Raw genomic sequence first — 27,119 nt, 5'->3', positions numbered from 1 at the left:
CAATTTCAGTATCACGTCTTAGACGGTGCCATCCCCGTGGTCTCTGCAATGAATTAGTCCACTGAGACAGGCGTGAATCCGACAGGTGTCTTGTTGCACCATGAAGAAAATAAAAGAAAATTGCAACTGCTCGACTGAAGAAATCTCGTCGACCAACAGCCTATCGATCAGAGAATCAACCAGTCGACTAAATGGGGTCAGCCCTAGTTGACATGCTTAAGTACATGGTGTGTGTGCAGGTATCTGTATATGCAGTGTTCTGGTGGAGTGTGTTTGACATGTGCATCCTCTGCCCCACCCAGCCTAAGATCCTGCGCCCAGCTCTGCTCCCTGGTGAAGAGTTTGTGTCGGAGGGTCTTAGAGTGGTCCTGGACCCTGATGGCAGAGAGGAGGCAACGGGGGGGATGCTCGGGGGACCGCACATCCTGCCAGCAGAGGGAGCCCTCTTCCTCACCACCTATCGCATCATCTTCAAGGGCTCCCCACACGACCCACTAGGTAAATCATCCAGCTAGCATCTAATTATATCTGTCCCTCTTGAGATTACCCATAAGAAGCTGATAGTGCAGTTTGGGTTTCCCAATGTTGTGCACTATAAAGGGTATCATTTGAGATTAAACCTGTTTTGAATGTGTTGTGTGGATGAGAGACAATAGCATAGAAGGGTATGTTGAGGTGTCCTGTGTGTCTGAGTAGTGGGGGAGCAGGCAGTGATCAGGAGCTTCCCAGTGTCCACCTTGACCAAAGAGAAGAAGATCAGCGTCCAGAACCAACTGCAGCAAAACATGCAGGAGGGACTGCAGCTCCGCTCGGCATCCTTCCAGGTAATCCACATACACAGCTACTCCTGTTGATGTGGATGATGATGAAGATATATTATTAAAGAGGTGATTATGATGCTTTGGGCTTTTCCATTATTGACTTCATAGTGGAGGGATCTGTCTCTGTTCGTGGATCTGTGAATCTGTCTCCGTTTGTTCGTACGTTAGTCACACGCGATATCTCAAACAGCACTGGGCCGATTTTGACATAACTTTGGTGAATGAAGCGTCTAGCCATAGAGATCCGGCATTTACAAAAGTACACTGATTAGCCCAAGGCGGGAACTGTAGTAATTAGCTGAAATGTGTTGGTCACACATGGCGCTGCAGCATTCAGGCGACTAAATGTTTACTGTTCCCTCGTCTCTCATTAAGTACACACAGTCCCATTTCTTAGATGCTAAATAGATGTTAACATAGTTTGTGCAAGTATGTGAGTGTTCTCTCCTTTTGCCCCAAACCATGTGTAAGATTGCCTGAACATGTACAACAGATTCACAGAGAAGCCAGAATTACTGATCAGTTGTGACATTTGGAGAGATTAAAGGAATGCAAATGCTACAGACTCTGCCCTATATCCAGCCTGATATCAATACATTTCTTGGAAGTTATATGAGTAACCTATGTTGAGTTTGATTTGAAGGGAAAAAAGGCAACCGTGCACATGTTTTTGGTCTTTCACAATTCATGTAGTGCTGTAAAGTTTTTATGGTTCATTCCTATCTTTTTAGTAACACGGACAATAAAACAGGCCTTTATGTGGGGAGGGGGTCACTTGGCCTGGCTGGGCCTGTGTGTGCGTGTTAGCGAGCAAGAGTGTGTGAGTGTGTGTTACTAAGCCTGGCCAGAGGGCTGTGTCTAAGTCTGGGGTGCATTATCAAGCCTTTATTGAGAGCTGCAGGCTGCTGGGGATCCACAGGAAAGCAGGCAGGAACTGGTGGGGGAGGGATGGATGGGGAGAGGAGGGACTACTGGGTCAGGGCGGTCAGTGAGAAGCGGACCTCACTCTGGAAAGACAGTCTGTGTGAAATATGTGAACATTCCGTACATTCTGTTTCCGATTTGCAATTAGTAGTATTTGCTTCCCTGCGAGGAAAAAAACAACAACATGCGAATAGAAATATGTCATATTTTTGGGGCTTCACAGATGTGCATATCTGCCGAGACATTTTGATTTATGAATGCATTATTATTTTCCAGCCATTCCATGGAAGACCATATGTTTAATCTGGAGGCAATGAGCTCACAGGTTCCCTGATGCGTCCTGTGTCCCCTCCAGTTGATCAAGGTGGCGTTTGACGAGGAGGTGAGCTCAGAGATGGTGGAGGTCTTCAGGAAACATGTCCAGAGGATCCGCTACCCTCAGTCCATCTTCAGCACATTTGCCTTCGCCGCAGGCCAGACCGCTCCCCAACTCATCCTTCCCAAACAGAAGGAGAGGAACACAGGTTTCAGGTCAGTCCCACCTCTGTCTGAGTGGTGCACAGTGACGCAGGCCAGACCGCTCCCCAACTCATATTTCCCAAACAGAAGGAGAGGAACACGGGTTTCAGGTCAGTCCCACCTCTGTCTGAGTGGCGCACAGTGACGCACTCCAGTCAACTCGTCAATGTTCTGTTAACCTGTAGTGACGCCCAGCCCGTGAACGGGACCGTTATCATCATCTGACACTAATTAGCATAACGCAACGGACATAAATATTCCTATTCATGAAAATCACAAGTGAAATATATTGTAACACAGCTTAGCCTTTTGTTAATCACCCTGTCATCTCAGATTTTCAAAAGATGCTTTACAGCCAACGCTAGACAAGCATTTGTGTAAGTTTATCATAGACTAGCATAGCATTATGCCTTGCTAGCAGCAGGCAAACTTGTCACGGAAATCAGAAAAGCAATCAAATTGAATCGTTTACCTTTGATGAACTTCGGGTGTTTTCACTCACGAGACTCCCAGGTAGACAGCCAAAGTTAATTTTTTCCCAACATATTATTTTTGTAGGCGAAATAGCTCAGTTTGTTCTTCACGTTTGGCTGAGAAATCGCCCGGAAATTGCGGTCACCACAACTCCGAAAAATATTCCAAATTAGCTCCATAATATCGACAGAAACATGGCAAACGTTGTTTAGAATCCATCCTCAAGGTGTTTTTCTAATATTTATTCGATAATATATCAGTCGGGACAATTCGTTTTTCACTCTGACCGATTGGAGTAATGGCTACCTCTGTATTTTACGCGAGAATCTCTCTCGGAGCCACCATGTGACCACTTACGCAATGTGGCTGCCTACGGCTATTCTTCAACAGAGATGCTTAAAACTATGTCACAATGCTGTAGACACCTTGGGGAATACGTAGAAAGCCTAAGCTCGTTGATGGTACATTCACAGCTGAATAGGGACTCATTGGAACGCAGCGCTTTCAAAACCTGGGGCACTTCCGGATTGGATTTTTCTCAGGCTTTCGCCTGCAACATCAGTTCTGTTATACTCACAGACAATATCTTTACAGTTTTGGAAACGTTAGAGTGTTTTCTATCCAACGGTGTCAATTATATGCATATTCTAGCATCTTTTCCTGACAAAATATCCCGTTTAAAACGGGAAAGTTTTTTTTTCCAAAAATGAAAATACTGCCCCCTAACACCAAGAGTTGTTTTGGATGGCAAATCCCATTATGTGTTTGAAAGGTTCCTGTAATACCTCCCACAACAGACTGTGTTGAGGAATCTTCCTTATCTGACGCTGGAATCAGACATGATAAATTATGTTATGGTCTCCTCTTTTTCCTCCTCCTCACAGGACGCTGTCCAAGACCATTGTGAAAGGAGCCAAGAGAGCTGGGATGATCACCATGGGCCGTCAGAGTCAGACCACGCTGAAAAAGAACGACCGAGGGAGTCGGATGACCTGGCACGAGGATGATGACATCTCAGGTAGGAGCAGACTGATGTTAAACTCCTATAAGGAAGAAGAGGGGGAGTTTTGACAAGCTGGTGTTTCCTGAACGGTCACCTGACCTTGTCTCTCTCTCTCTCTCTCTCTCTCTCTCTCTCTCTCTCTCTCTCTCTCTCTCTCTCTCTCTCTCTCTCTCTCTCTCTCTCTCTCTCTCTCTCTCTCTCTCTCTCTCTCTCTCTCTGTGTGTGTGGGGGGCTCTGTGTGTCTCTTCCAGTGTCGGATGAGGGTGAGCCACCCCCCAGTAGCACGTTGAGGGCATCAGAGAAATCCACCATGGAGCAGCTGGTGGAGCGTGCGTGTTTCCGTGACTACCAGCGGCTGGGCCTGGGCACCGTCACGGCCAGCTCCTCCCGCTCTAAGACAGGAGAGCAGTTCAGAGTCACTGCAGTCAACAGACTCTACTCCCTCTGCCGCAGGTACACACAACGCACATACACTTCGTCATGTCAGATAAGACGTTGGCGCTCTGAGCAATGTAGAAGAGGTGTATTCAATGTTAATTTATTGGTTGTATCAGATCAAACTGCCATCATAGGTGTCCCAGTAGTGGTCTCCATGCTGAATGGGCTGATGGTGTGTGTAACCCACAGTTACCCAGGGCTCCTGGTGGTTCCCCAGTCAGTGCAGGACAGCAGCCTGCAGAAGGTGGCCCGTTGTTACAGACATAACCGCCTGCCAGTGGTGTGTTGGAAACACCCCCGCACCAAAGCTGTGCTGCTACGATCCGGAGGCTTCCATGGCAAAAGTGTGGTGGGACTCTTTAAGTCCCAGAACCAATCTTCAACAGGTACGGTACACACACATACAGTACCAGTCAAAAGTTTGAACACATACTAATTTCAGGGTTTTTCTTTATTTTACTATTTTCTACATTGTAGAATTATAGTGAAGACATCAAGTCTGTTAAATGACACATATGGAATCATGTAGTAACCAAAAAAGTATCCAAATATATTTGAGATTCTTCAAAGTAGCCACCCTTTGCATTGATGACAGCTTTGCACACTCTTGGCATTGTCTAAACCAGCTTCATGACGTAGTCACCTGGAATACATTTCAATTAACAGGTGAGCCTTGTTAAAAATTAATTTGTGGAATTTCTTTCCTTAATATGTTTGAGCCAATCAGATGTGTTGTGACAAGTTAGGGGTGATATTCAGAAGATAGCCCTAAGTCCATATTATGGCAAGAACAGCTCAAATAAGCAAAGAGAAACGACAGTCCATCATTACTTTAAGACATGAAGGTCAGTCAATGCGGAACATTTCAACAACTTTTAACCTGTTGCGACGACCAAACCCGGATCCGGGATTCTATTTATAGACCTAAGCTCATTACCATAACGCAACGTTAACTATTCATGAAAATCGCAAATGAAATGAAATAAATATGCTAGCTCTCAAGCTTAGCCTTTTGTTAACAACACTGTCATCTCAGATTTTCAAAATATGCTTTTCAACCATAGGAAAACAATCATTTGTGTAACAGTAGCTAGCTAGCGTAGCATTTAGCGTTAGCATTAGCGTTAGCATTAGCGTTAGCATTTAGCAGGCAACTATCACAAAAACAAGTAAAGCCTTCAAATAAAATAACTTACCTTTGAAGAACTTCTGATGTTTTCAATGAGGAGACTCTCAGTTAGATAGCAGATGCTCCGTTTTTCCAAAAAGATTCTTTGTGTATTAGAAATAGCTCCGTTTTGTACATCACATTTGGCTACCAAAAAAAAAAAATAAAAAAAAATAAAAAAAAACGAAAATTCAGCCCTCAAAACGCGAACTTTTTTCCAAATTAACTCCATAATATTGACTGAAACATGGCAAACGTGGTTTAGAATCAATCCTCAAGGTGTTTTTCCACATATCTCTTCAATGATATATCCTTCGTGGAAGCCTGGTTTCTCCTTGCTCTCAAATGGAAAAATAATTGCACCTGGCTTTACGCTCCAATTTCGACGCAGGGACACCAGGCGGACACTTGGAAAATGTAGTCTCTTATGGTCAATCTTCCAATGATATGCCTACAAATACGTCACAATGCTGCTAACACTTTGGGGGAACGACAGAAAGTGTAGGCTCATTCCTTGCGCAATCACAGCCATATAAGGAGACAATGGAAAACAGAGCTTCAGAAATTCTGCTCATTTCCTGGTTGATGCATCATCTTGGTTTCGCCTGTAGAATGAGTTCTGGGGCACTTACAGACAATATCTTTGCAGATTCTGAAACTTCAGAGTGTTTTCTTTCAAAAACTGTCAAGAATATGCATAGTCGAGCATCTTTTCGTGACAAAATATCGCGCTTAAAACGGGAACGTTTTTTATCCAAAAATGAAATAGCGCCCCTAGAGATCAAAGAGGTTAAGGACACCCATAAGAAGAAACATGAGCATTGGACATTAGACTGGTGGAAGGTCCAAATTTGAGATTTTTTATTCCAACCGCCAAGTCTTTGTGAGACGCAGAGTAGGTGAACAGATGTGTGGTTCCCACCGTGAAGCATGGAGGAGGTGGTGTGATGGTGTGGGGGTGCTTTGCTCGTGACACTGTGGGTGATTATTTAGAATTTAGCATGGCTACCACAGCATTCTGCAGCGATACGCCATCCCATCTGGTTTGCGCTTAGTGGGGCTGTCATTTTTTTTCAACAGGACAATAACCCAACAGACCTCCATTCTGTGTAAGGGCTATTTGACCAAGAAGGAGAGTGATGCATCGGATGACATGGCCTCCACAATCACCCGACCTCGACCCAATTGAGATGGTTTGGGATGAGTTGGGCCGCAGAGTGAAGGAAAAGCAGCTAACAAGTGCTCAGCATATGTGGGAACTCCTTCAAGACTGTTGGAAAAGCATTCCTCATGAAGCTGGTTATATAAAATGGCGCCGGAGCAGAAGGCAGACGTTTTACTTTCCACCAACCGATTGTGTTTTTTTGTTTATCTGCATTGTTTGTAACTTATTTTTTTACTCTTTTTGTACATAATGTTGCCGCTTTGTCTCTTATGACAGAAAATAAGAGAGCCAAGAGAGCGTGCTGCCTGCTGAGAAGTTGAAGGTGATCGAATAAACCCCCACTTCCCTCAATTCTGCTAGCTAATGTGCAATCTTTGGATAATAAAATTGAAGAGTTACGCTTAAGATTAAACTACCAACGGGACATTAAAAACTGTACCATCTTATGTTTTACGGAGTCGTTGCTGAACAATGACAACATCAACATACTGCTGGCTGGTTATACGATGTACCGGCAGGATAGAACAGCGGCGTCTGGTAAGACGAGGAGCGGCGGTCTATGTATGTTTGTAAACAACAGCTGGTGCACGATATCTAAGGAAGTCTGAGCTATTGCTCACCTGAGTTAGTTTCTCATGATAAGCTGTAGACCACACTACCTACCGAGAGTTTTCATCTGTATTCTTTGTAGCTGTTTATATACCACCACAGTCAGAGGCTGGCACTAAGATAGCATTGAATGAGCTGTATTCCGCCATAAGCAAACAAGAAAATGCTCACCCAGAGGCGGCGCTCCTGGTAGACTTTAATGCAGGGAAACTTAAATCAGTTTTACCAAATTTCTATCAGCATGTTAAATGTGCAACCAGAGAGAAAATAATTCTGGACCACCTGTACTCCATACACAGAGACGCATACAAAGCTCTCACTCACCCTCCATTTGGCAAATCTGACCATAATCCATCCTCCTGATTCCTGATTACAAGCAAGAATTAAAGCAGGAAGCACCAGTGACGAGATCAATAAAAAAGAGGTCAGGTGAAGCAGCTGCTAAGCTACTGGACTGTTTAGCTAGGACAGACTGGAATATGTTCCAGGATTCCTCCAATGGCATTGAGGAGTACACCACATCGGTCATTAGCTACATCAATAAGTGCATCGATGACGTCGTCCCCACAGTGACCGTACATACACACCCCAACCAGAAGCCATTGATTACAGGCAACATCCGCACTGAGCTAAAGGCTAGAGCTGCTGCTTTCAAGGAGCGGGACTCTAACCCTGAAGCTTATAAGATATCCCGCTATGCCCTCTGACGAACCATCAAACAGGCAAAGCGTCAATACAGGACTAAGATTGAGTCGTACTACACCGGCTCTGACGCTCGTCGGATGTGGCAGGGCCTGCAAACCATTACAGAATACAAAAGGAAGCACAGCCGAGAGCTGCCCAGTGACACGAGTCTACTAGACGAGCGAAACTACTAATATGCTCGCTTCGAGGCAAATAACACTGAAACATGCATGAGAGTAGCAGCTGTTCCGGACGATTGTGTGATCAGGCTCTCCGCAGCCAATGTGTGTATGACCTTTTAGACAAGTCAACATTCACAAGGCTGCAGGACCAGACGGATTACCAGGACGTGTACTGCGAGCATGCTCTGACCAACTAGCAAGTGTCTTCATTGACATTGTCAACCTCTCCCTGACCAAGTCTGTAATGCCAACATGTTTTAAGCAGACCACCATAGTGCCTGTGCCCAAGAACACTAAGGTAACCTGCCTAAATGACTACCAACCCGTAGCTCTCACGTCTGTAGCCATGAAGTGCTTTGAAAGGCTAGTCATGGCTCACATCAACACCATCAGCCCAGAAACCCTAGACCCGCTCCAATTTACATACCGTCCCAACAGATCCACAGATGATGCAGTCTCTATTGCACTCCACTATTTCCCGCCTGGACAAAAGGAACACCTATGTGAGAATGCTGTTCATTGACTTCAGCTCTGCGTTCAACACCATAGTGCCCTCAAAGCTCATCAATACGCTAAGTACCCTGGGACTAAACACCTCCCTCTGCAACTGGATCCTGGACTTCCTGACGGACCGCCCCCAGGTGTTAAGAGTGGGTAACAACACATCCGCCACGCTGATCCTCAACACAGGGGCCCCTCAGGGGTGCATGCTCAGCCCCCTCTCGTACTCCATGTTCACTCATGACTGCACGGCCAGGCACGACTCCAACACCATCATTCAATTTTCCAATGACACAACTGTGATCACCGACAAGAACGAGACAGCCTATAGGGAGGAGGTCAGAGACCTGGCCGTGTGGTGCCAGGACAGCAACCTCTCCCTCAACGTGATCAAGACAAAGGAGATGGTTGTGGACTACATTAAAAGGAGGACCAAGCACGCCCCCATTCTCATCCACCAGGCTGCAGTGGAGCAGGTTGAGAGCTTCAAGTTCCTTGGTGTCCACATCACCAACAAACTAACATGGTCCAAGCACATCATGACGCGGGCACGAGAAAACCTATTCTCCCTCAGGAGACTGAAAAGATTTGTCATGGGTCCTCAGATCCTCAAAAGATTCTACAGCTGCACTATCTAGAGCATCCTTACTGGTTGCATCACTGCCTCGTATGGCAACTTCTCGGCCTCCGACCGCAAGGCACTTGAGGGTAGTACGAACGGCCCAGTACATCGCTGTGGGTTAAGCTTCTTGCCATCCAGGACCTCTATACCAGGCGGTGTCACAGGAAGGCCCTAAAAATTGTCAAAGATTCCAGCCACCCTAGTCATAGAATGTTCACTCCTCTACCGCACGTCAAGCGGTACCCGGAGCGCCAAGTCTCGGTCCAAGAGGCTTCTAAACAGCGTCTACCCCCAAGCCATAAGACTCTTGAACAGCTAGTCAAATGGCTACCCAGACTATTTGCATTGCCTCTCCTCTCCACACCTCTGCCACTCTCTGTTGTCATCTATGCACAGTCACTTTAATTAACTCTACCTACATGTACACACTACCAACTAAACGGTGCCCCCGCACATTGACTCTGTACCGGCACCCCCCTGTATATATATATTTTTTTACTGCTGCTCTTTAATTACTTGTTCCTTTTATTTCTTATTCTTATCCGTATTTTTTTAAATTGCGCTGTTGGTTAGGGGCTCGTATGTAAGCATTTCATTGTAAGATCTACACCGTTGTATTCGGCGCATGTGACTAGTAAAATATTTGTTTAACACTTTATTGGTTGCTACATGATGCCGTATGTGTTATTTCATAGTTTGATGTCTTCACTATTATTCTACAATGTAGAAAAATCTAAAACCCTTGAATGAGTAGGTGTTTCCAAACTTTTGACTGGTACTGTACATTACTTACGTGATTTGATTTGATTTGACTTACGTACACCATACGGAATTTAAAGGAATTGCATTAGACAGTCATGTTATAACATTTAGGCCATTGATGTTGAATACTGTATGTCTAATGACTGGTGTCCTCTCCCTCTAGCCCCTGCCAACTCTTCTGAGTTGTCCAGTAGTCTGGAGCAGGAGAAGTATCTTCAGGCCATCCTCAACTCCATCCCCGTCTACTTCAAACTGAACGGCAGTAACAGTCTGTCCAACCGCTCTCTCATCGGCCTCTCACCAGGTACCCCTGCTCTGCTCTGGGCTCTGCTCTGGGCTCTGCTCTGGGCTCTGCTCTGGGCTCTGCTCTGGGCTCTGCTCTGGGCTCTGCTCTAGACTGGTGGTGTTCTTCCCACTCTGTCACTATTGTTTTCGTGTGTTTGTCCTCGTTCCTTCAGTGTTATTCTGCTGATTATCTTAGTAAGGTTTCCTCTGGGCCACTGCCTGCTATTTATGTTGTGTCCGTTGTGTTTGGAAGGAACTGTGGCACAATGTTGTGGTTATGTAAGAGGAACAGGACACCCAGGGGTCACCCTCCATCCATCTTCCCAGACTTCACCCCACCGCCAAGTGCCAGTCCAGAGAGCTGTGTGACCAGCACATACCCTACGCAAAGTCAGCGGGATTCTGTTTCTCATGTAACCACAATAGATATTTAGTCTCTTGGAACTGGATCAAAACGCACCTTGAATCAATGTCAATTGCATCCAGCTTTAAGATCTACGTCTGCAGGGATCAAATAGTCTTAAAGGGAGAAATAGGATTCGCAAGGCTTGATAGCTTCAGACTTTCTGATTATGTTCAGATAAGCTAATTGGAACTTAATAAATGGGACACGATTGTCGGGTGTGAGCCCAAGGCTTAGGCCTAATTTGAAACACAGCAATCAGTGTTTTTCCCCCTAAATGTAGGTAATGCAACTCTCTGTTCGCTCACCTAATTTAACCCTTAAGTAATCCCTCCTTGTGTTATCATTTAAAAATGTGTCCTAATCTCCCAGGTCTGTGTCCATTTTGTGACTTATCTGAGACGCACTGTGGGGTAGTTATGTTCTCAGATCCTGTGTCTGACAAATATAGATGGTTAGTCATCCAGGCATGGTTTTCATTCCCTGTCCTCTCTGGGTCTGTGTGACTGTGTTTGTCCTGGTTACAGCTGAATGGTGGTGTTATCCCCATTTCATGTCTGTGTGTCCTCTTCAGGCAGTGAAAGGAGGACGTCTAGAATACCAAAGATGGCCCCCGTCCATTTGGACATGCCCTTCTCCAACAGCTTTGCCAGAGGAGGTGAGTGCTGTACCCACGTGTCACTTCCTCAAAGTCCAATATATCACAATGCAGTCCTGGAAACATACTGGGCCTCTTTTGGTCTATGACTCAGCTTTGTTACCTAATTGTACCATGCCAGATAAATGTGACCTAGTAGTCTGGTATGTCCAGTGAAGATGTGTCCTAGATTTTCTGGAAATTATAAGATGTCTGTTATTGGCATGCAGCTGTCTGCGTAATGGTTTATCTTCTCTGGAAGTTGAAGTGCACAAGTGTATTGTTAGGTTAGTTGCCACTGTTCCTGTAATATTCAAACACAAGATTGCTACATCCAAAGATGACTTTCACGGTAATTGCCAGCAGCATTAAGTGGATTTTGATTTGTCTTCTAAATAATCTTCAAAGATTTCAAATAACATGGGGCTTCTGAGGCCTTTTGATCATCGTCTTTGTTTCAACACAACACCATGGTCTACTATGTCATGCACGTCAACCCTTATTCTGTTCATCTCAAGACTGAATTGCAAATTAATATTTACTTTGGTATTCATATCTTTCTACCATCCAACCCTGTTGGTCTCTTAAGTTTGGAGCCTAGCTCCCCATGTCCTGGCCCCTTGTTGTAACCACCCAGGTGACCTTATGACTGCGTGCCACGCTATGTTGCCCCTACGGTTGGGGGATTGAGTGTGTGCTGGTATGTTATGTCCATCTGATGTTGTGATCTTTCTGTGCCCTTTTCCTCGTCACCCCGTACCCATTACCTGCCAGTGCTTGGGTACAGGGATAAGCTATTCACTCACTCAAACCAAAAACCTGCCACTAAGGGGATCATCCAAAATCAAGGTATAGTGAAAATGTCCACTCTATTCAGATCTCTCCCCCCTCTTACTCCACCCCTTTTTATTAACATCTTCGTTTTATTTCCTGGTCATTGATCCTACAGTAGTTCGTCCTTTAAAAGTTGCAGCGTACTGCAGCACAGGTTCCGTGGTGCCGCAGAATTTGATGGCACGTTATTTAAGTGCCAACCACTGGTACCATTAATGCTAGTTTGACCATCAGATGCTTTGAGAAGCATTTGATAGCCTTCAATAGTGGCTGTACTAGATCATTTAAAACCTGGGTTTCCTTTAGGATGGAACAGAAAATATGGCGCTGTACAACGTGATGGTCGGGAGTAGGCTACAGTACTTGGCTATTTAGCTAAAGAATCCCCGTGTCGTGCGGATACGCGGGAGACTGGGGTTCAATTTCCACGACAGGGAGGAAGGAGTAGGCTATCTTTTTAAATAAGAATTTGTTCTTAACTGACTTGCCTAGTTAAATAAAGGTTACACTAAGAACATAACATTTCTAATTGTAGTCTAACCAATTCCCAAACAGAGATTCTGTGAAAATAAAAATCTCATTGATTTATCATGCTTGTCTCAGAGCAGCGCAAAACGATGCTAAAATAGTTGGAGGCTATTGCTTGAAATCCTATTGCTTCTAACTTCAATATGCTCTATAAATAAATAAGCCCTACATCCCTTTTAACATCACATTACTCAACACTAGTGAGACTCATGTCGCCTATGGTAGGCCTACAGTATATTGAAAAATATGATGTGACTCTCCTCCAATAATTACATGTAGAGGATTGGAGGATTTTAAATTAAAACCAAAAGCCGCTTCATGGGTCTCCCGGTGGCGGCCGGCACAGTATCTGTAGCAGATACCAGTGCAGTGACTTAGGCAGCTGCGCCACTGAGGAAGCCCCATCCACAAAGTATCAAAATACAGAGAGGTGTTGGTAAAGGTATATTGCCCTGCTAATAGCCCATAGTGGGCTATTATAATACTGTACATGGTGTCCAGGTCAGGATAACCAAAACAGTTTTTAATAAATAAATATCAGAAAGAATGTTGGTACTTATTTATTTTGATCCAAAGCCATGAATGAGTGAGTCACTGAACTATATGTAGGCGCCCCTATATGACTGTGCCATCAACTTGATAATATATAATGTTATTTCGTTTTCAAAAACACGAAAGTGGGTGATTGAATAAAGGCTTAAATAATATTTGTAAAGGCCAAAACATTTATTTCTGTTTTTAGAGGGAGAGAAACGCTGGGCCAGTTGTGTGGCGCCCTATGGGACTCCCAATACATAATACTTTTTGTGGTGTTATGTTTTGCCTTTTCTGGTGGATTAAAATGAAATTGCAACCAATCACTGCCGGTTTTGATACAGCCAACCTAACTTAGAAATACATTTGACAATGGAATCCTCCCCGTACCCTCCTAGGCAAGTCTATTGTCCAGCTACCTGCTAATAGCCATAATGGCGCTGTACAACGTGACACTGTGTGTTTTAAGAGTATTTACCAGTAAGCAACAATTTGTTACCTTCATTAGATAACTTTGTTCCAATATTTCTGTAATTCAGTGATATTTATTCCCATCTTAATTCCTTATGGATCCGTAACGATTATTAGTGCTACCCAGTGTGGCAGGGTGGGGGTCCACCCTCCCCCTTCCTCCTCCCTTCCCCATGAGCTAGGTCTATCTTCTGTGTGCAGCTCTGCGGCCCATCCCGCGTGCTTTCAGTGGATACAGCTGGAGAACTACAAGGCAACCCCATTGACCAATATATATTGTCATGCTAATAACATGGTTAATAATATCTGTGAGAATATCCATGGGGCTTTTTTAGAATTCTAAATTAATAACAATAATAATCTTTGTTTAATTTTTTTTATTTTTTTAGATTTCAGTTTAAAATAACAAAATGAGTGAGGAAAAAGGTCATTCTTGAACATGGGGTGAGACATTGTTACTAATTTGTAAATAAAGACAGTTTGTTATTTAGAATTATTTCTGTTTTTAGAGAGAGAAACCAAAAACCTACAGTCATGGGTCTCTCATGGGTCTCCCAGTCGAGGCCGGCACAGGTATTGAATCAGCATCTGTAGCAACACAGCTTGCACTGCTATGCAGTGTCTTAGACCGTTGCGCCACTCAGGCACTGTACAATGTGACCGGTCGGGAGTGAGCTACAGTACTACAGTAAGAGCAAAATAATCCTAATAAAATAATAAAAACCTTAGTGTGACAAGTTTTAGTAAGTAATTCTGAAGTCGTGCACAATTATTAGTTTCTATTTGTCACCCTTTCATTGTCAGTTAGAGACACAGTAGGACCCAAAAACATAATCAGTGCTCTCCTAACTCCCCCTTGCCCTGGTCTGAAGCCGTACTAAACCACAAATTACCTCTTAAGTACCGCAACATAATCACAAACCTTTTAGTGGAGCAACCACTGTATGTAACCCACGCTCATGCCTCCTGTACCAGTTAAAAACGTATCCTGTGTCTGGTGTGCTCATCTCTCTTTTGAGTAATAGAGAGTATCTCTGTGGAGATTCATAGTATCACCCATCACTTCCTCTTTTGATACACTTGGGCAAGGCTGTGGTTCTTCTCTGCTGGAAAATAATCTGACTGTGGTCCACTTCAGGGTAAATGTGGTCCAACTGTTCTGCCTTATTATTATTCGACCATGCTGGTCATTTATGAACATTTGAACATCTTGGCCATGTTCTGTTATAATCTCCACCCGGCACAGCCAGAAGAGGACTGGCCACCCCACATAGCCTGGTTCCTCTCTAGGTTTCTTCCTAGGTTTTGGCCTTTCTAGGGAGTTTTTCCTAGCCACCGTGCTTCTACACCTGCATTGCTTGCTGTTTGGGGTTTTAGGCTGGGTTTCTGTACAGCACTTTGAGATATCAGCTGATGTACGAAGGGCTATATAAGTACATTTGATTTGAATGTGATGTCTCAGCAGTTGTGGATGTGGTCAGTCAGCAGTCTTGGCCCAATGGGAGGTACTATGGGCTCAGCTCAGTCATGACAGGCAGCTCGGGAATGAGGCCGCTGTGGCTTAACCTCTGCATTGTGTTCAATGTGTGTCTAGCCGTCTTAAGGCCAGATTGGATTTAGAATGTTAGGTACCTAACATTGGTTGATGGTTTGATTAGTTTAGAGTTCACTCTAAATTGTTGTAATTGATATCCTGCAGTTTAATTGGACGATGTACTCAATGTCAAAGCTGCTTAAACACTAAATGTGGTGTCCTTTTCCTTATATACCTACAGCCTGGCTCAGACAGGGCCCCCGAGGGCAGTAACAACAGCATAAGCAAAGTGGAGGAAGTATGGTTTATCACAAAAGGTTCTATGATATAGAGATCTGTATTGTAGTTATCTTGGTGGTCGTAGTTTGTCAAAGAGAAATGAACATCCTTCAGTTTCTTCCCCTTGGATTAGTGAATTAATACATCTGTGCCTGTAGATTTAGAGTCCAAATTATATTCTTCAATTTATCAATGTGCTATAGTCTTTATGTCATTATGTGCCATTCTGTCATTATCATTCCGTTATCTGTTTCCCCGGTATGGTGGTCTCGGCTGTTTGTGCTTAACCAACCCCTCTCTGTGGTCATACATTGTCATGTCAAACATAACGACAGAGGAGCGCATGAGTATTGAACCAGGCTAGTTAGCGCCTGTGCGTTTCAGCCCTCTACAGGCCTGCGGTGCCAACTCTAACTGTACCTCTCCCTCTCTCTCTCTCTCTCTCTCTCTCTCTCTCTCTCTCTCTCTCTCTCTCTCTCTCTCTGTCTCTGTCTCTCTCTGTCTCTCTCTGTCTCTCTCTGTCTCTGTCTGTCTCTGTCTGTCTCTGTCTCTCTCTCTCTGGGTCTGTGTTGTTGCAGGTGTCTGGGCCAGCCTGCGTTCCAGCAGCCGCTTCAGCCAGCACCCTTCTGCAGCCGATGTTGGTGCCAGGCTGGCAGGAAAGGATTTGGCGCCCCCTGCAGGCAGCGAGAGCCTGCATGCCCAGCTCCTCAAACAGCAGGCTGCCCTCTACATTTTTGGAGAGAAGTCCCACCTCAGGGTAAGATGAGAGCTGGGTCCAAACTTTTAGGGGATGATGAGTCCATAGAGAGTGTGTGTGTGTTCAATGTAAAGCTTTGTTGTTATTGGGACCTTAAGTTAAAATTCTCAGTAGGGGTCTAGATAGACTGTGCCACAGAGTTATGGAGTATTTGTCAATGGGAGGGCTGGTACATTTTTACAGGATCCTGTGGATGGGGAATCGGGTCACTCCAGTCTAGAATGTGTAACCACTTTTGTTCCAGCAGACTACATTTCCAAACTGATAAGGGGACTCTTGATTGCAATTAATCAAAATGATGATTTATTATTAATATAGTCCCACATCTCTGATAATATTACTTTTGGACTGTTGTTGGAACGTTTTGCTCGTTTCAGTGACTTGTTCGAGTGGAGCAATGTGTCTGTGTGTTGAATGTGAAATTGATATTCTTTTCCTTGGCTAGAAGAGGTTATAAATAAATGTGAGCGTGGTGGAGTCGCCAGCTGTGCGGGTGGCTGTGATTGGCCAGTGGCCACATTGACAGAGACAGTCTTCTCTTAAATGAAACTTCTATTTCATTTCATAACAGAAGCCCTATTTTTACCTCATACAGTACGTCCCAAGTATTTAATATGTTCCTTATCTTTGTCTTCTGCTTTAAACATTTGTTTATTTTTGTCAGTCAGTTTCAGGTGTCTTTTAATCGGTCTTTCAGAGTGTTATTTTAATGTCTGTGTCTACCTGTGATAGTTGACTCTTGGGGACTGTTAATTTTCAATGACATTTCTCTTATTTTGTCAGGGCTTCAAACTGGACTCTACTCTGAACTGTGAACTGGTGCCTGTGGACTTTGCTGACACGCGCCAGATCAAAGGTGCCTTTAAGAAGCTGCTGAGGGCCTGTGCTCCGAGCGCTACGTCTTCAGACGCACAGGACTCCTTCCTCAAAGCCCTGGAGGACTCTGAGTGGATCCTCCAAGTGAGCTCCCATCACATACACAAATACACCAACACACACTCACCAATACACATACATACACACCCTCCTGTGGTTTCCACAACAACTCACTCACCCTCAGTGAGAGATCTGTGAGAACGAGCCAGCGGCGTGATCTCTATGATCTTCCTGTGTGACTCTGACCTCATCCTATATTCCCTCCTCATCCTTTAAGCTTATTTCCCAAGGGAAATGATAACGATACAAACAGACATGGAGAACTACCAAATTGTTATCATAGTGACCCTCACAGCCTATGGCCCTGCATTAAATGTGTCATAAACCACAGAACAATATTTTCTAGGAGAAGCCCTGTTCCACACAGTCTTCACAGGAACAGCTTAACGGCATGAACTGACTGTGTGTGTGTGTGTGTGTGTGTTCCCTGCAGCTTCACAAGCTTCTGCAGTTGGCCCTGATTTTGGTGGAGCTGCTGGACAGTGGCTCGTCCGTCCTGCTGAGTCTGGAGGATGGCTGGGACATCACCACACAGGTGAGCCTCACGCACGCACACACACACCGTTTCCCCCCCCCAGCAGGAGTAGTGGAAGAGGGGGACTGGGGATGTAGGATGGTGGGTTGGAGAGAGAGGGGGACTGGGGATGTAGGATGGTGGGTTGGGGAGAGAGGGGGACTGGGGAGGTAGAAGGGTGGGTAGGAGAGAGAGGGGGACTGGGGGTGTAGGAGTGAGAGGGGGACTGGGGGTGTAGGAGTGAGAGGGGGACTGGGGGTGTAGGAGTGAGAGGGGGACTGGGGATGTAGGAGTGAGAGGGGGACTGGGGATGTAGGAGTGAGAGGGGGACTGGGGATGTAGGAGTGAGAGGGGGACTGGGGATGTAGGAGGGTAGGAGTGAGGGGGACTGGGGATGTAGGAGGGTAGGAGTGAGGGGGACTGGGGATGTGGGAGGGGGACTGGGGATGTAGGAGGGTAGGAGAGAGAGGGGGAAGAAAAGGAAAAGAGAGACCTCGGCTGAAACTGACAAGTGAAACTTCTACACCAGGGGTGTCAAACCTACGGGCTGAGGTCCAATCATCCAGCGGATGGTTTGAGTAAAAAATCTAATTAAAACAGTTGTGTGTTTTGTGTGTGTGTGTGTGTGTGTGTGTGTGTGTGTGTGTGTGTGTGTGTGTGTGTGTGTGTGTGTGTATAAACTCAGCAAAAAAAGAAATGTCCTCTCACTGTCAACTGCGTTTATTTTCAGCCAACTTAACGTGTAAAGATTCAACAACTGAGACATGAACTGAACAAGTTCCACAGACATGTGACTAACAGAAATTGAATAAAGTAACAGTCAGTATCTGGTGTGGCCACCAGCTGCATTAAGCACTGCAGTGCATCTCCTCCTCATGGACTGCACCAGAGTTACCCCACTCTTCCACCAAGGCACCTACAAGTTCCTGGGCATTTCCGGGGGGGGAATGGCCCTAGCCCACACCCTCTAATCCAACAGGTCCCAGACGTGCTCAAGGAGATTGAGATCCGGGCTCTTCGCTGGCCATGGCAGAACACTGACATTCCTGTCTTGCTAGAAGTCACGCACAGAACGAGCAGTATGGCTGGTGGCATTGTCATGCTGGAGGATCATGTCAGGAGCCTGCAGGAAGGGTACCACATGAGGGAGGAGGATGTCTTCCCTGTAACGCACAGCGTTGAGATTGCCTGCAATGACAACAAACTCAGTCCGATGATGCTGTGACACACCGCCCCAGACCATGACAGACCCTCCACCTCCAAATCGATCCCGCTCCAGAGTACAGACCTCGGTGTAACGCTCGTTCCTTTGACGATAAACACGAATCCGACCATCACCCATGGTGAGACAAAACCGCGACTCGTCAGAGAAGATAACTTTTTGCCAGTCCTGTCTGGTCCAACGACAGTGGGTTTGTGCCCATAGGCGACGTTGTTGCCGGTGAGGTCTAGTGAGGACCTGCCTTACAACAGGTCTACAATCCCTCAGTCCAGCCACTCTCAGCCGAGCTCTGATGGAGGGATTGAGAGTTCCTGGTGTAACTCGGGCAGTTGTTGCCATCCTGCACCTGTCCAGCAGGTGTGATGTTCGGATGTACCGATCCTGTGCAGGTGTTGTTACACGTGGTCTGCCACTGCGAGGACGATCCGCTGTCCGTCCTGTCTCCCTGTAGCGCTGTCTTAGGTGTCTCACAGTACGGACATTGCAATTTATTGCCCTGGCCACATCTGCAGTCCTCATGCCTCCTTGCAGCATGCCTAAGGCCCGTTCACGCAGATGTGTTGGTGTTTTTCCAGAGTCAATAGAAAGGCCTCTTTAGTGTCCTAAGTTTTCATAACTGTGACCATAATTGCCTACCGTCTGTAAGCTGTTAGTGTCTTAACGACCATTCCACAGGGGCATGTTCATTAATTGTTTATGGTTCATTGAACAAACATGGGAAACCGTGTTGAAACCCTTTACAAATGAAGACCTGTGAAGTTATTTGGATTTGTACTCATTATCTTTGAAAGACAGGGTCCTGAAAAAGGGCTGTTCCTTTTTTGCTAAATTTATATCGTTTTGGGGGGGGGGGGGCAACCTCGATATACTTGAAATGGCTAAAACGAAATTGAAACTGTGTAGCAGTGATAATTCGCTAATAATCAACTAAATGAAAGCTAGACAGTCAGGAAGCATAGATTTTTTTTTTTAATTATGGATAGAGGCCAATTTTGAAGAAAGATAATACATTTTCCCTCCGGACCTCGTTGAAGACTGAATCTGGCCCCCATGGCAAAATGAGTTTGACAACCCTGTTCTACACTTACAGATAAGGAAATAGGTCATCATATTATCAGGTCAAATACAAAGCTACGCCTTTAGTTTCAACGACTTATTTCCAAAGTTGTTCTGGCACTACACTACCAGACCACCTGATTAGTACACCATGCTGAAATGTGGTGAAACGATGCTGAGGCTGTAGGGCCCTATGTCATTATATACGGATTTCAATCGTGAAAGTGCTTGTTTTTATCCTCATCAATTTTTTTTCCTATTTGCTCAGCGTTTTGTCACATTTTTGCACTGTGAGCTCATATTTTCCATGCTGTCTTGCTAAGTAAGTGTGTGTTATTGGGGATGGCATTGTGTGTGTGTGTGCGCGTGGCCTCCAAATGTGTTTACTGGGCCCGTAAAGCCCAGGGCTGCCGTGTAAAAGCACAGGCGCAGCCTCGGCTTCCCGTGCCTGGCCCGTGTCATGCCCAGAGCATCTTGCTCATCATGGTGGGGCCTGATCAGCCTTGTTCCAGGAAATGGGCTCCATATGCCTTGGCTCTTCAGTCTCCTGACCAACTCATAGACACCCAGCAGAGGTGTCGCAGATCTCTGTGTTTCTCGCTCTCCCCTCTTTCCTTTCTAATAGCCCCCTATTCAATGATGGTGCTATGGTCATTTAGGAGCTCAGGTCTGTACTGGGGAGGACCGCAGGGCTGTGATGAAGATACCTTTTCAGAAAGCCCACTGTTTTTTTGGAGGGTACAATGGTGCACTAGAGAGGGAGTGCAATCTGTTTCCCTCATTCATTCCACATGCGTCAAGGCTCATCGGTTAGCTGGAACAGCAAGGGATCCAGGCCAAGTGCCGGCAGCATGTGTACAGTCAGACGACACGCTCTTACAGAAATCAGCCCTAACCGTCCCACTGCATATAGAGAGAGAGGATTCAAACCACAGACAGGAAAGGTAGTGTAACAGAACAGAAAGAACAGAGGTAACTGGTTTGGAAAACATGGTCAATAGAGCCCTTTGCTGGTCACCTACCCCTCTGTCACAGAACTCTGAAGTCCATGTCATGCCATCGACAGTTGGCAGCTTAGTCAGTCTTCAGTTTTAAAGGACTTTGTTTTTTTTTCCCACCCTCTAACTCCCCCTGTATCTCTTTCTCTCTCTCTCTCTCTCTCTCTCTCTCTCTCTCTCGGTGTCTCTTGCCGATGTTCTCTCTCTTTCTCTCCCTCCAGGTGGTGTCCCTGGTCCAGCTGCTGAGTGACCCGTTCTACCGGACCCTGGAAGGCTTCCAGGTGCTGCTGGAGAAGGAGTGGCTGTCCTTCGGCCACAAGTTCAGCCAGCGCTCCAACCTGACCCCCAGCAGCCAAGGCAGTGGTTTCACGCCCATCTTTCTGCAGTTCCTGGATTGCGTGCACCAGGCAAGCCTTGCACACCCACCTCCGAGGCCCACACCTCTTTCATTAACCCCCCCATCCACACACCTCTCCTCCCTCTCACTCTACCTCCTCTATGAGCTCATCACATTCCTTCATCGAAGAGGAGGAGAGAGACTCAGCTGTCATTATCTATGGACTCAGTTGAGTTTTTGTACTCTGCAATCCCTCCCAATCGGATAAGTAATTTAGACAGAGTTGTACGCTGGGGAGTTTCAGCTGCAGTGCTGTTGCCCAGATGGTCTGTGAACCCCACGGTCAGCGCTGTGCTTTCCGTGCTAGTGTGTTTCACCATCCCCTATGCATTTCCTCAGTGTTTAGAGCACTGAGTGGGAAAATTGCAGTTGTGGGGATTAAAAGTCTCTCTCCTCGGAAGGCGGGGGGGGGGGGGGTTGTGAGGATGATGTGGAGGGTGCAGCTGAAGTGGATTGAGTTTTACATGCTCAAATGCTAACTATAGAGAACGTTGTGTTTTCTGTCTCCCCACGGGTCCGGCAGGCCAACTCCCATACACTTACATCAACACATAGTTTCTGAGTTTGTCTTTTGAAACTGGAGGGGCGTCTGCCAAGGAGGCCTGACAGAGGTTCTCTGGGGCCGAAGTGCGATAAACAGGGGGAGAGGGAATTTGATGAGTTTCTGAAAATAGAAGTTCCTCATCTCAGAAACAGCTGTTGTTTTCGCCAGTACGCCCAGATGGCCCAAAACATGCAAAAGAGCGGCAAGGTCCTCTTGCTTGGCCGCTGCTGCACATTGCTGGACGGGGACGCTGCCTTCTAGCTCGGCCCTGCTTTTGTCTGAGAATGATGTCAGTCACTGGCCTTTGCTCCCTGGTCTCCATTTTATTCTGCCGGTAATCGGGAGCGTATGTAGTCATAATGGACCCATCTGTAGTCATAACACAGGGACGTGATCCAGCCATCACAATGTGTCAACTTCCTCTCTCTCTCTCGCCATCTCCTCTCATTGCAGATCCAGGACCAGTGCCCTTTGGAGTTTGAGTTTAATCAGCACTATCTGAAGTTCCTGGCATACCACTACATCTCCAACCGCTTCAAGAACTTCCTCCTGGACTCCGACTACGAACGCCTGGAGCATGGTCGGTATAGTACAAATACAGTGTAAAGGGATGATTTAACAGTAAGGCCATTAAGATCTGTACGTGTATTTAAAGTCTTTGGCAGATTTGCCGGCTTCAACAGGCAGAGTGTTGAAATGATGGTGTGTAATGATAGTGTGTAATGATAGTGTAATTGGGTCAGGTATTTCAGGATACTGACATGTTGCAGTGAAGCACTTCTAAATTACCTAGATCCTATCTCTTATCTTAGATCAGGGATTTGTCAGCTGATAGTGGTAGTGTGTCTCGGCCTGTTGAACAACCTCATCTTTGTCTCACTCTTCAAAAGGCACATTGTTCGAGGACAAGCCGGGAGACAAGCAGGCCAGGAGGGGGGTCTGTATCTGGGAGTGTATCAGCAGAATGCACCGGAGGAGTCCACTGTTCTTCAACTACCTGTACAGTCCCACAGAAGCTGAGGTGACTGCTTGTCTGTTGCGTCTTTGTTTGTGTGTTTTGTGTGTTGCAACTCCCCAAGCACTTTGCTGCCATCTCTGATACATAGCGTTGGTACTTCATTCTGTTTGTGTATGTCAGCCAGATCCCCAATGGCCTTTTCTCTAGTTCACCCACTGACTCACACTTACGCACACCCAAGTTCTCCTGTTCTGAACGTCCTCGGGAGGACAGGGATCTGGCGATACAGGTATCTAGAGATACAGGGATCTTCACACTTTCCAGAGCAGCCAGTCCAGCTCCTAAAACTTCAGTTGTCTCCCAGATGACATCCACAATGCTGGATGGCCAGTCTGCCACTATCTTGCACCAGATGATGCCTTATTGTGGTGACCTTCTTGTGTTCCTCTCCCAGTCCTGCTGAATGTTCTGTAGCAGACTGTTGATGTTGGTGAAGACCGTGAGTCACAGGCCCAGGAGAGCCCAGCTGAACTCTGTTAGCAGTTTCTTATCAGTGTTCGGGATCATTTAATATCTGTGGTCGTAAAGGAAGCGTCTCGCTTAGCCTCTTCCAACTCCCTGACAGGGACTTTCTGATGTTGCTGTTTAACTCTGTCTTGGCATATGTCTGTTCTTCAACTTCAAAGTCCATCCCAATGGGTTAGTTGTGTTCATGGGAACCGCAAATCCTCTTCCCGCTGGCCAGCGATCACGGCGGCTGTACCCATTATTCCAGGGGCGTATAAATCAGCAGGAGGTGGAGGAAAACAGCCTGCATGTTTGTGCACCCCGGGCCCCGACGTGATTAAGTGCTCAGGGAAGTGTTAGGTCCGGTGGGCCACATTCTTTCCCACTGGCTATATACAGTGGTGGGCTCACTGAGAGATTGGACAGATTCACATCATTGGGGAGAGAACTCTACTCTACAGACTTGATTTCAAACAAGCCAAAATAGATGTTTGTCTCACGTATTATCAGTGTCAACATATCAGATTATCATAAGTTATTTCTTTGTTTCATATGTTATTTAGCCGGTGCTCAAGCCCTCTATCAGCATCCCTGCTTTGAGGATGTGGGACTTCTTCACAGGGGAGACTCTGTGCACAGGCCCGTCCTATGACTGGAGGATGCTGGCTGTCAGGTCGGAGAGCATGGATGAGACGGACACCATCGCCACCAGCAAGAGGAGGATCGTGTGGCCCTGCTACAGCAGTGTGGGGCGCGCCCAGCCTGACGCCATCACCAAGCTCCTGGCTGTGAGTTCTAAAAGTCTGAGTTGGGATGATGTTATCCATGCCTGACTATGTGCCTGACACTGATGAGAGCCCTGTTGTTGCAGGACATAGAGCGGCTGGAGGGGGAGATGAGCCAAGCACCAGAGAGGTGGCAGGCCACTCTGGAGAGGGTCCGAGTCAGTATCCAGGAGGACCTCAAACAGGAGGGAAATGTAAGACAAACACAACACACTTTCCCATGTTTTCTCCTCTGCCCCCTACTCCTGTTTCCCATAAACCTCACTTACCCTGAATTCCGCTCATTTACTGGACGGTTCAGCTAGACAGCATTGTTTGACTCGTCAATCTGTGACACAGAACATCGGGAGGATGTTTTGACTGAGGTGTCAAGGCTTTTCTTATTCCATCCGTCCTGTCTGTTTTACAGCTCCGAAGGCAGTCTGCGTCCACCTCGGGGCTGATCCCCACGTCCAGTCTGCAGGCGTTCCAGAGACGTTCCATGCTGCACCTGCCTGACAGTGGCTTGGGGGAGGACACCAGCCCCACTGCCACTAACGGGGTCAACCGCCGGGCCGCCACACTCTACAACCAGTTCACCCCCAAGAACGAGGAAAACAGGTGGGTCTCCACTCCCAGCACTGAGATGGCAAACAGGGACCAGGACTTCCAATTAGTCCTGTTTCCTCACCCAACTCTTCTGTAAAGCGTTGACACACAGACAGAATCTCTCTACCAAGCAGATGTTTTAAATTCATCTTAATGGTGTTTTTTTCAGATCGTTTGAGGGGATTCTTTACAAACGAGGAGCACTGCTGAAAGGATGGAAACCTCGCTGGTTTGTTTTGGACATTACAAAACACCAAGTGAGTATTACAACATGTTGCTACCAGTCTGTTCCAGGTAGTCTCCATTCCTATGCCAGTGGTGTTATATGTGTGTGTGATGTCCCAGCTGAGGTACTACGACACGGGGGAGGACACTAACTGCCGGGGCCACATTGACCTGGCGGAGGTGGAGTCAGCTCTGATCGCCACCCCCACCATAGGAGCTCCTAAACACATCAGTGAGAAGGCCTTCTTCGACGTGAGTGTCTCTCTGGTTCTCCATTCCTCTGTCTGCTTGTGATCTTTTCTGTGTTCTGTGGTAGAATACACTCCAGCCATGGCAGTATCAGGCTCTGTATGTCACATCCACCTCTCCTGTCACTGTTGAACCATTGGTTGGGTGTTGTCATTGCAGCTGAAGACCACCAAGCGAGTGTACAACTTCTGCGCCTCGGATGCCCAGAGCGCCCATCAGTGGATGGACAAGATCCAGAGCTGCATCTCCGACGCTTAACCTCTGAACTCTCCAGCCAGGGCGTGGTCGGGTGTGGTCAGGTCACAGCATTAGTACTAGGTGCAGCAAGGTGGCTGAGCGCAGAGACTGTGGGCACATATATACAGTGCATATTCAGCTCCGTCACCATGGTAGTGGTTTTACCATGAGGACCACAGTGATCTAAGTGCCTGTTAGTGGAGGCTATGATATCCATCCATCCATCCTGCTGCCTTGCAGGACTTCAGGCAGTTGTCTGTCTGTCTGTCTGACAGCTTTGGTATAAGTTGATTAATGTGCTCTTGTCTCTGCCATCAGCTCTCTCTGTACTGTTCCTTGTTACTGCTACAGGGATCAACACTTATAGTGAAAAGTAAATGGAAAAAACGGATGCCTGAGCACTACTAAGTATAGTTTATGCCATTTCAGTTGTAAATAGATAAAAGCAATAGCACTGGCCATTTTAAACTGTGGGTTCAATATATATATATATATATATATATATATATATATATATATATATATAAAGCATACACGAGAATTTATTTCAGATATTTTACAATGAGGAAAAGGTATTGCTGCTTGATGAAAGGTCTAAACCACCGAAAACTCAGAGGTTTTGAAAATGCACAATATGACAAGGCCATTTGTTTGCACTTAGTTCTATAATATGCACTCCATATAGAATGATAGATTTTCTTACTGAAGCGAACAGCCGGGGAAAAGCCATTACTTTATGATGCTGTACATAAGGACCTTTTCCTTATTATACAAATTGGAAGAGAAAAAAACACTAAAGTTCCAAACATGTTCCTGACATTTTATATTTAAGCAAGTGATGTCCTCTATTTTTAAACATACACTATGAATGTTTTGACTCATGGATACGTTTGTTTGTTCTTGTAATGTAAATTATTTTTTTTATTAAAAGAGTAACTCATGTTGTTAAAGTGTGGTATCTTAATGTTTTATGTAAATACTCATGTGATATTTCCTATTTTTTATATATAACATGTGTATGCTTTTCTAATCTTAACTGTAATAAGACCAACTTTACAATTCTGCATGTTGGTATGTATTGTCTTGTATGTACAAGTATAGTAACCTTGTTTCCTGTCTTTGATGAGACTGACTATGAGCCATTGTGTGTTCGATGAAGGAGTTGACGATATTTCTCAGAATATCCAGAAAGACTGTCTTAAGGGCTTTTAAATAAATCCGTCAGTGTGGTTTGTTTCATCTGTTTGTCTGCATCTTCCAGTTTGAGATAAAAAAGAGCATCAGTCATTTCAGAAGCTATTTGAGAAGATCCACCTCTCCTGTCACTGTTGAACCATTGGTTGGGTGTTGTCTGTATCTTTTGTACCATGTTTTGTTGATACTAATGTTTTTTTTGAAAATAAATCAAGAGTACTTGAACTAGCCAGATGATTAGTGTGATTATTTTACAGTACATATGACAGCTGCATATATTTGAGATTAAGATAATTTACTAATGATGAATTATGTGGCTACTGACGAGTGCTTTTTTTCCCAATCTTACAATAATAGCCCTTTAGATGCCACCTACATCTAAAAGGGATGAGAGCATACTCTGGCGCCATAGGTCTCCTATTGTAGGTTGCAAAATACCTCATTTATTTGCAGATAATAGGTTACAAGATATAGGGAACAAACGTGAACCTAATCTAAGCCACTTGAAATAGGTTTGGCTTGTTATGAACCTCTCCTCTTGTTAAAAATAGTCTCTCTTTTCTCATGAAAGGTAA

At 45.6% G+C, this 27,119-nt stretch overlaps 1 protein-coding gene across 2 annotated transcripts in view; it reads left to right on the top strand.

Annotated features, from left to right (window-relative positions):
- LOC139411428 (myotubularin-related protein 13-like) overlaps positions 1-26,772 on the top strand; it is a 160,275-nt gene extending 133,503 nt beyond the window's left edge. Inside the window, exons 22-42 of one of the 2 annotated variants that reach the window (XM_071157775.1) lie at positions 303-498; positions 697-824; positions 2,101-2,276; positions 3,623-3,756; positions 3,993-4,194; positions 4,369-4,565; positions 10,036-10,176; positions 11,135-11,218; positions 11,972-12,046; positions 15,956-16,134; positions 16,918-17,094; positions 17,504-17,605; positions 21,082-21,267; positions 22,255-22,381; positions 22,692-22,822; positions 23,830-24,054; positions 24,138-24,245; positions 24,461-24,651; positions 24,809-24,896; positions 24,985-25,116; positions 25,273-25,842. In XM_071157775.1, coding sequence (XP_071013876.1) covers positions 303-498; positions 697-824; positions 2,101-2,276; positions 3,623-3,756; positions 3,993-4,194; positions 4,369-4,565; positions 10,036-10,176; positions 11,135-11,218; positions 11,972-12,046; positions 15,956-16,134; positions 16,918-17,094; positions 17,504-17,605; positions 21,082-21,267; positions 22,255-22,381; positions 22,692-22,822; positions 23,830-24,054; positions 24,138-24,245; positions 24,461-24,651; positions 24,809-24,896; positions 24,985-25,116; positions 25,273-25,371 — 3,078 coding nt within the window. In that variant the 3' untranslated portion in view covers positions 25,372-25,842. Of the gene's footprint in view, positions 1-302; positions 499-696; positions 825-2,100; positions 2,277-3,622; positions 3,757-3,992; positions 4,195-4,368; positions 4,566-10,035; positions 10,177-11,134; positions 11,219-11,971; positions 12,047-15,955; positions 16,135-16,917; positions 17,095-17,503; positions 17,606-21,081; positions 21,268-22,254; positions 22,382-22,691; positions 22,823-23,829; positions 24,055-24,137; positions 24,246-24,460; positions 24,652-24,808; positions 24,897-24,984; positions 25,117-25,272 lie in introns of both variants that reach the window. The other variant, XM_071157776.1, reaches the window with a different exon arrangement.
- The last annotated feature ends 347 nt before the right edge of the window (positions 26,773-27,119 follow it).

Source organism: Oncorhynchus clarkii, chromosome 6, assembly GCF_045791955.1.
Source record: "Oncorhynchus clarkii lewisi isolate Uvic-CL-2024 chromosome 6, UVic_Ocla_1.0, whole genome shotgun sequence".
Lineage (NCBI taxonomy): Eukaryota > Metazoa > Chordata > Actinopteri > Salmoniformes > Salmonidae > Oncorhynchus > Oncorhynchus clarkii.
Note: the sequence above shows the minus strand (reverse complement) of the source record. Positions and strands in the feature narration are given on the sequence as shown.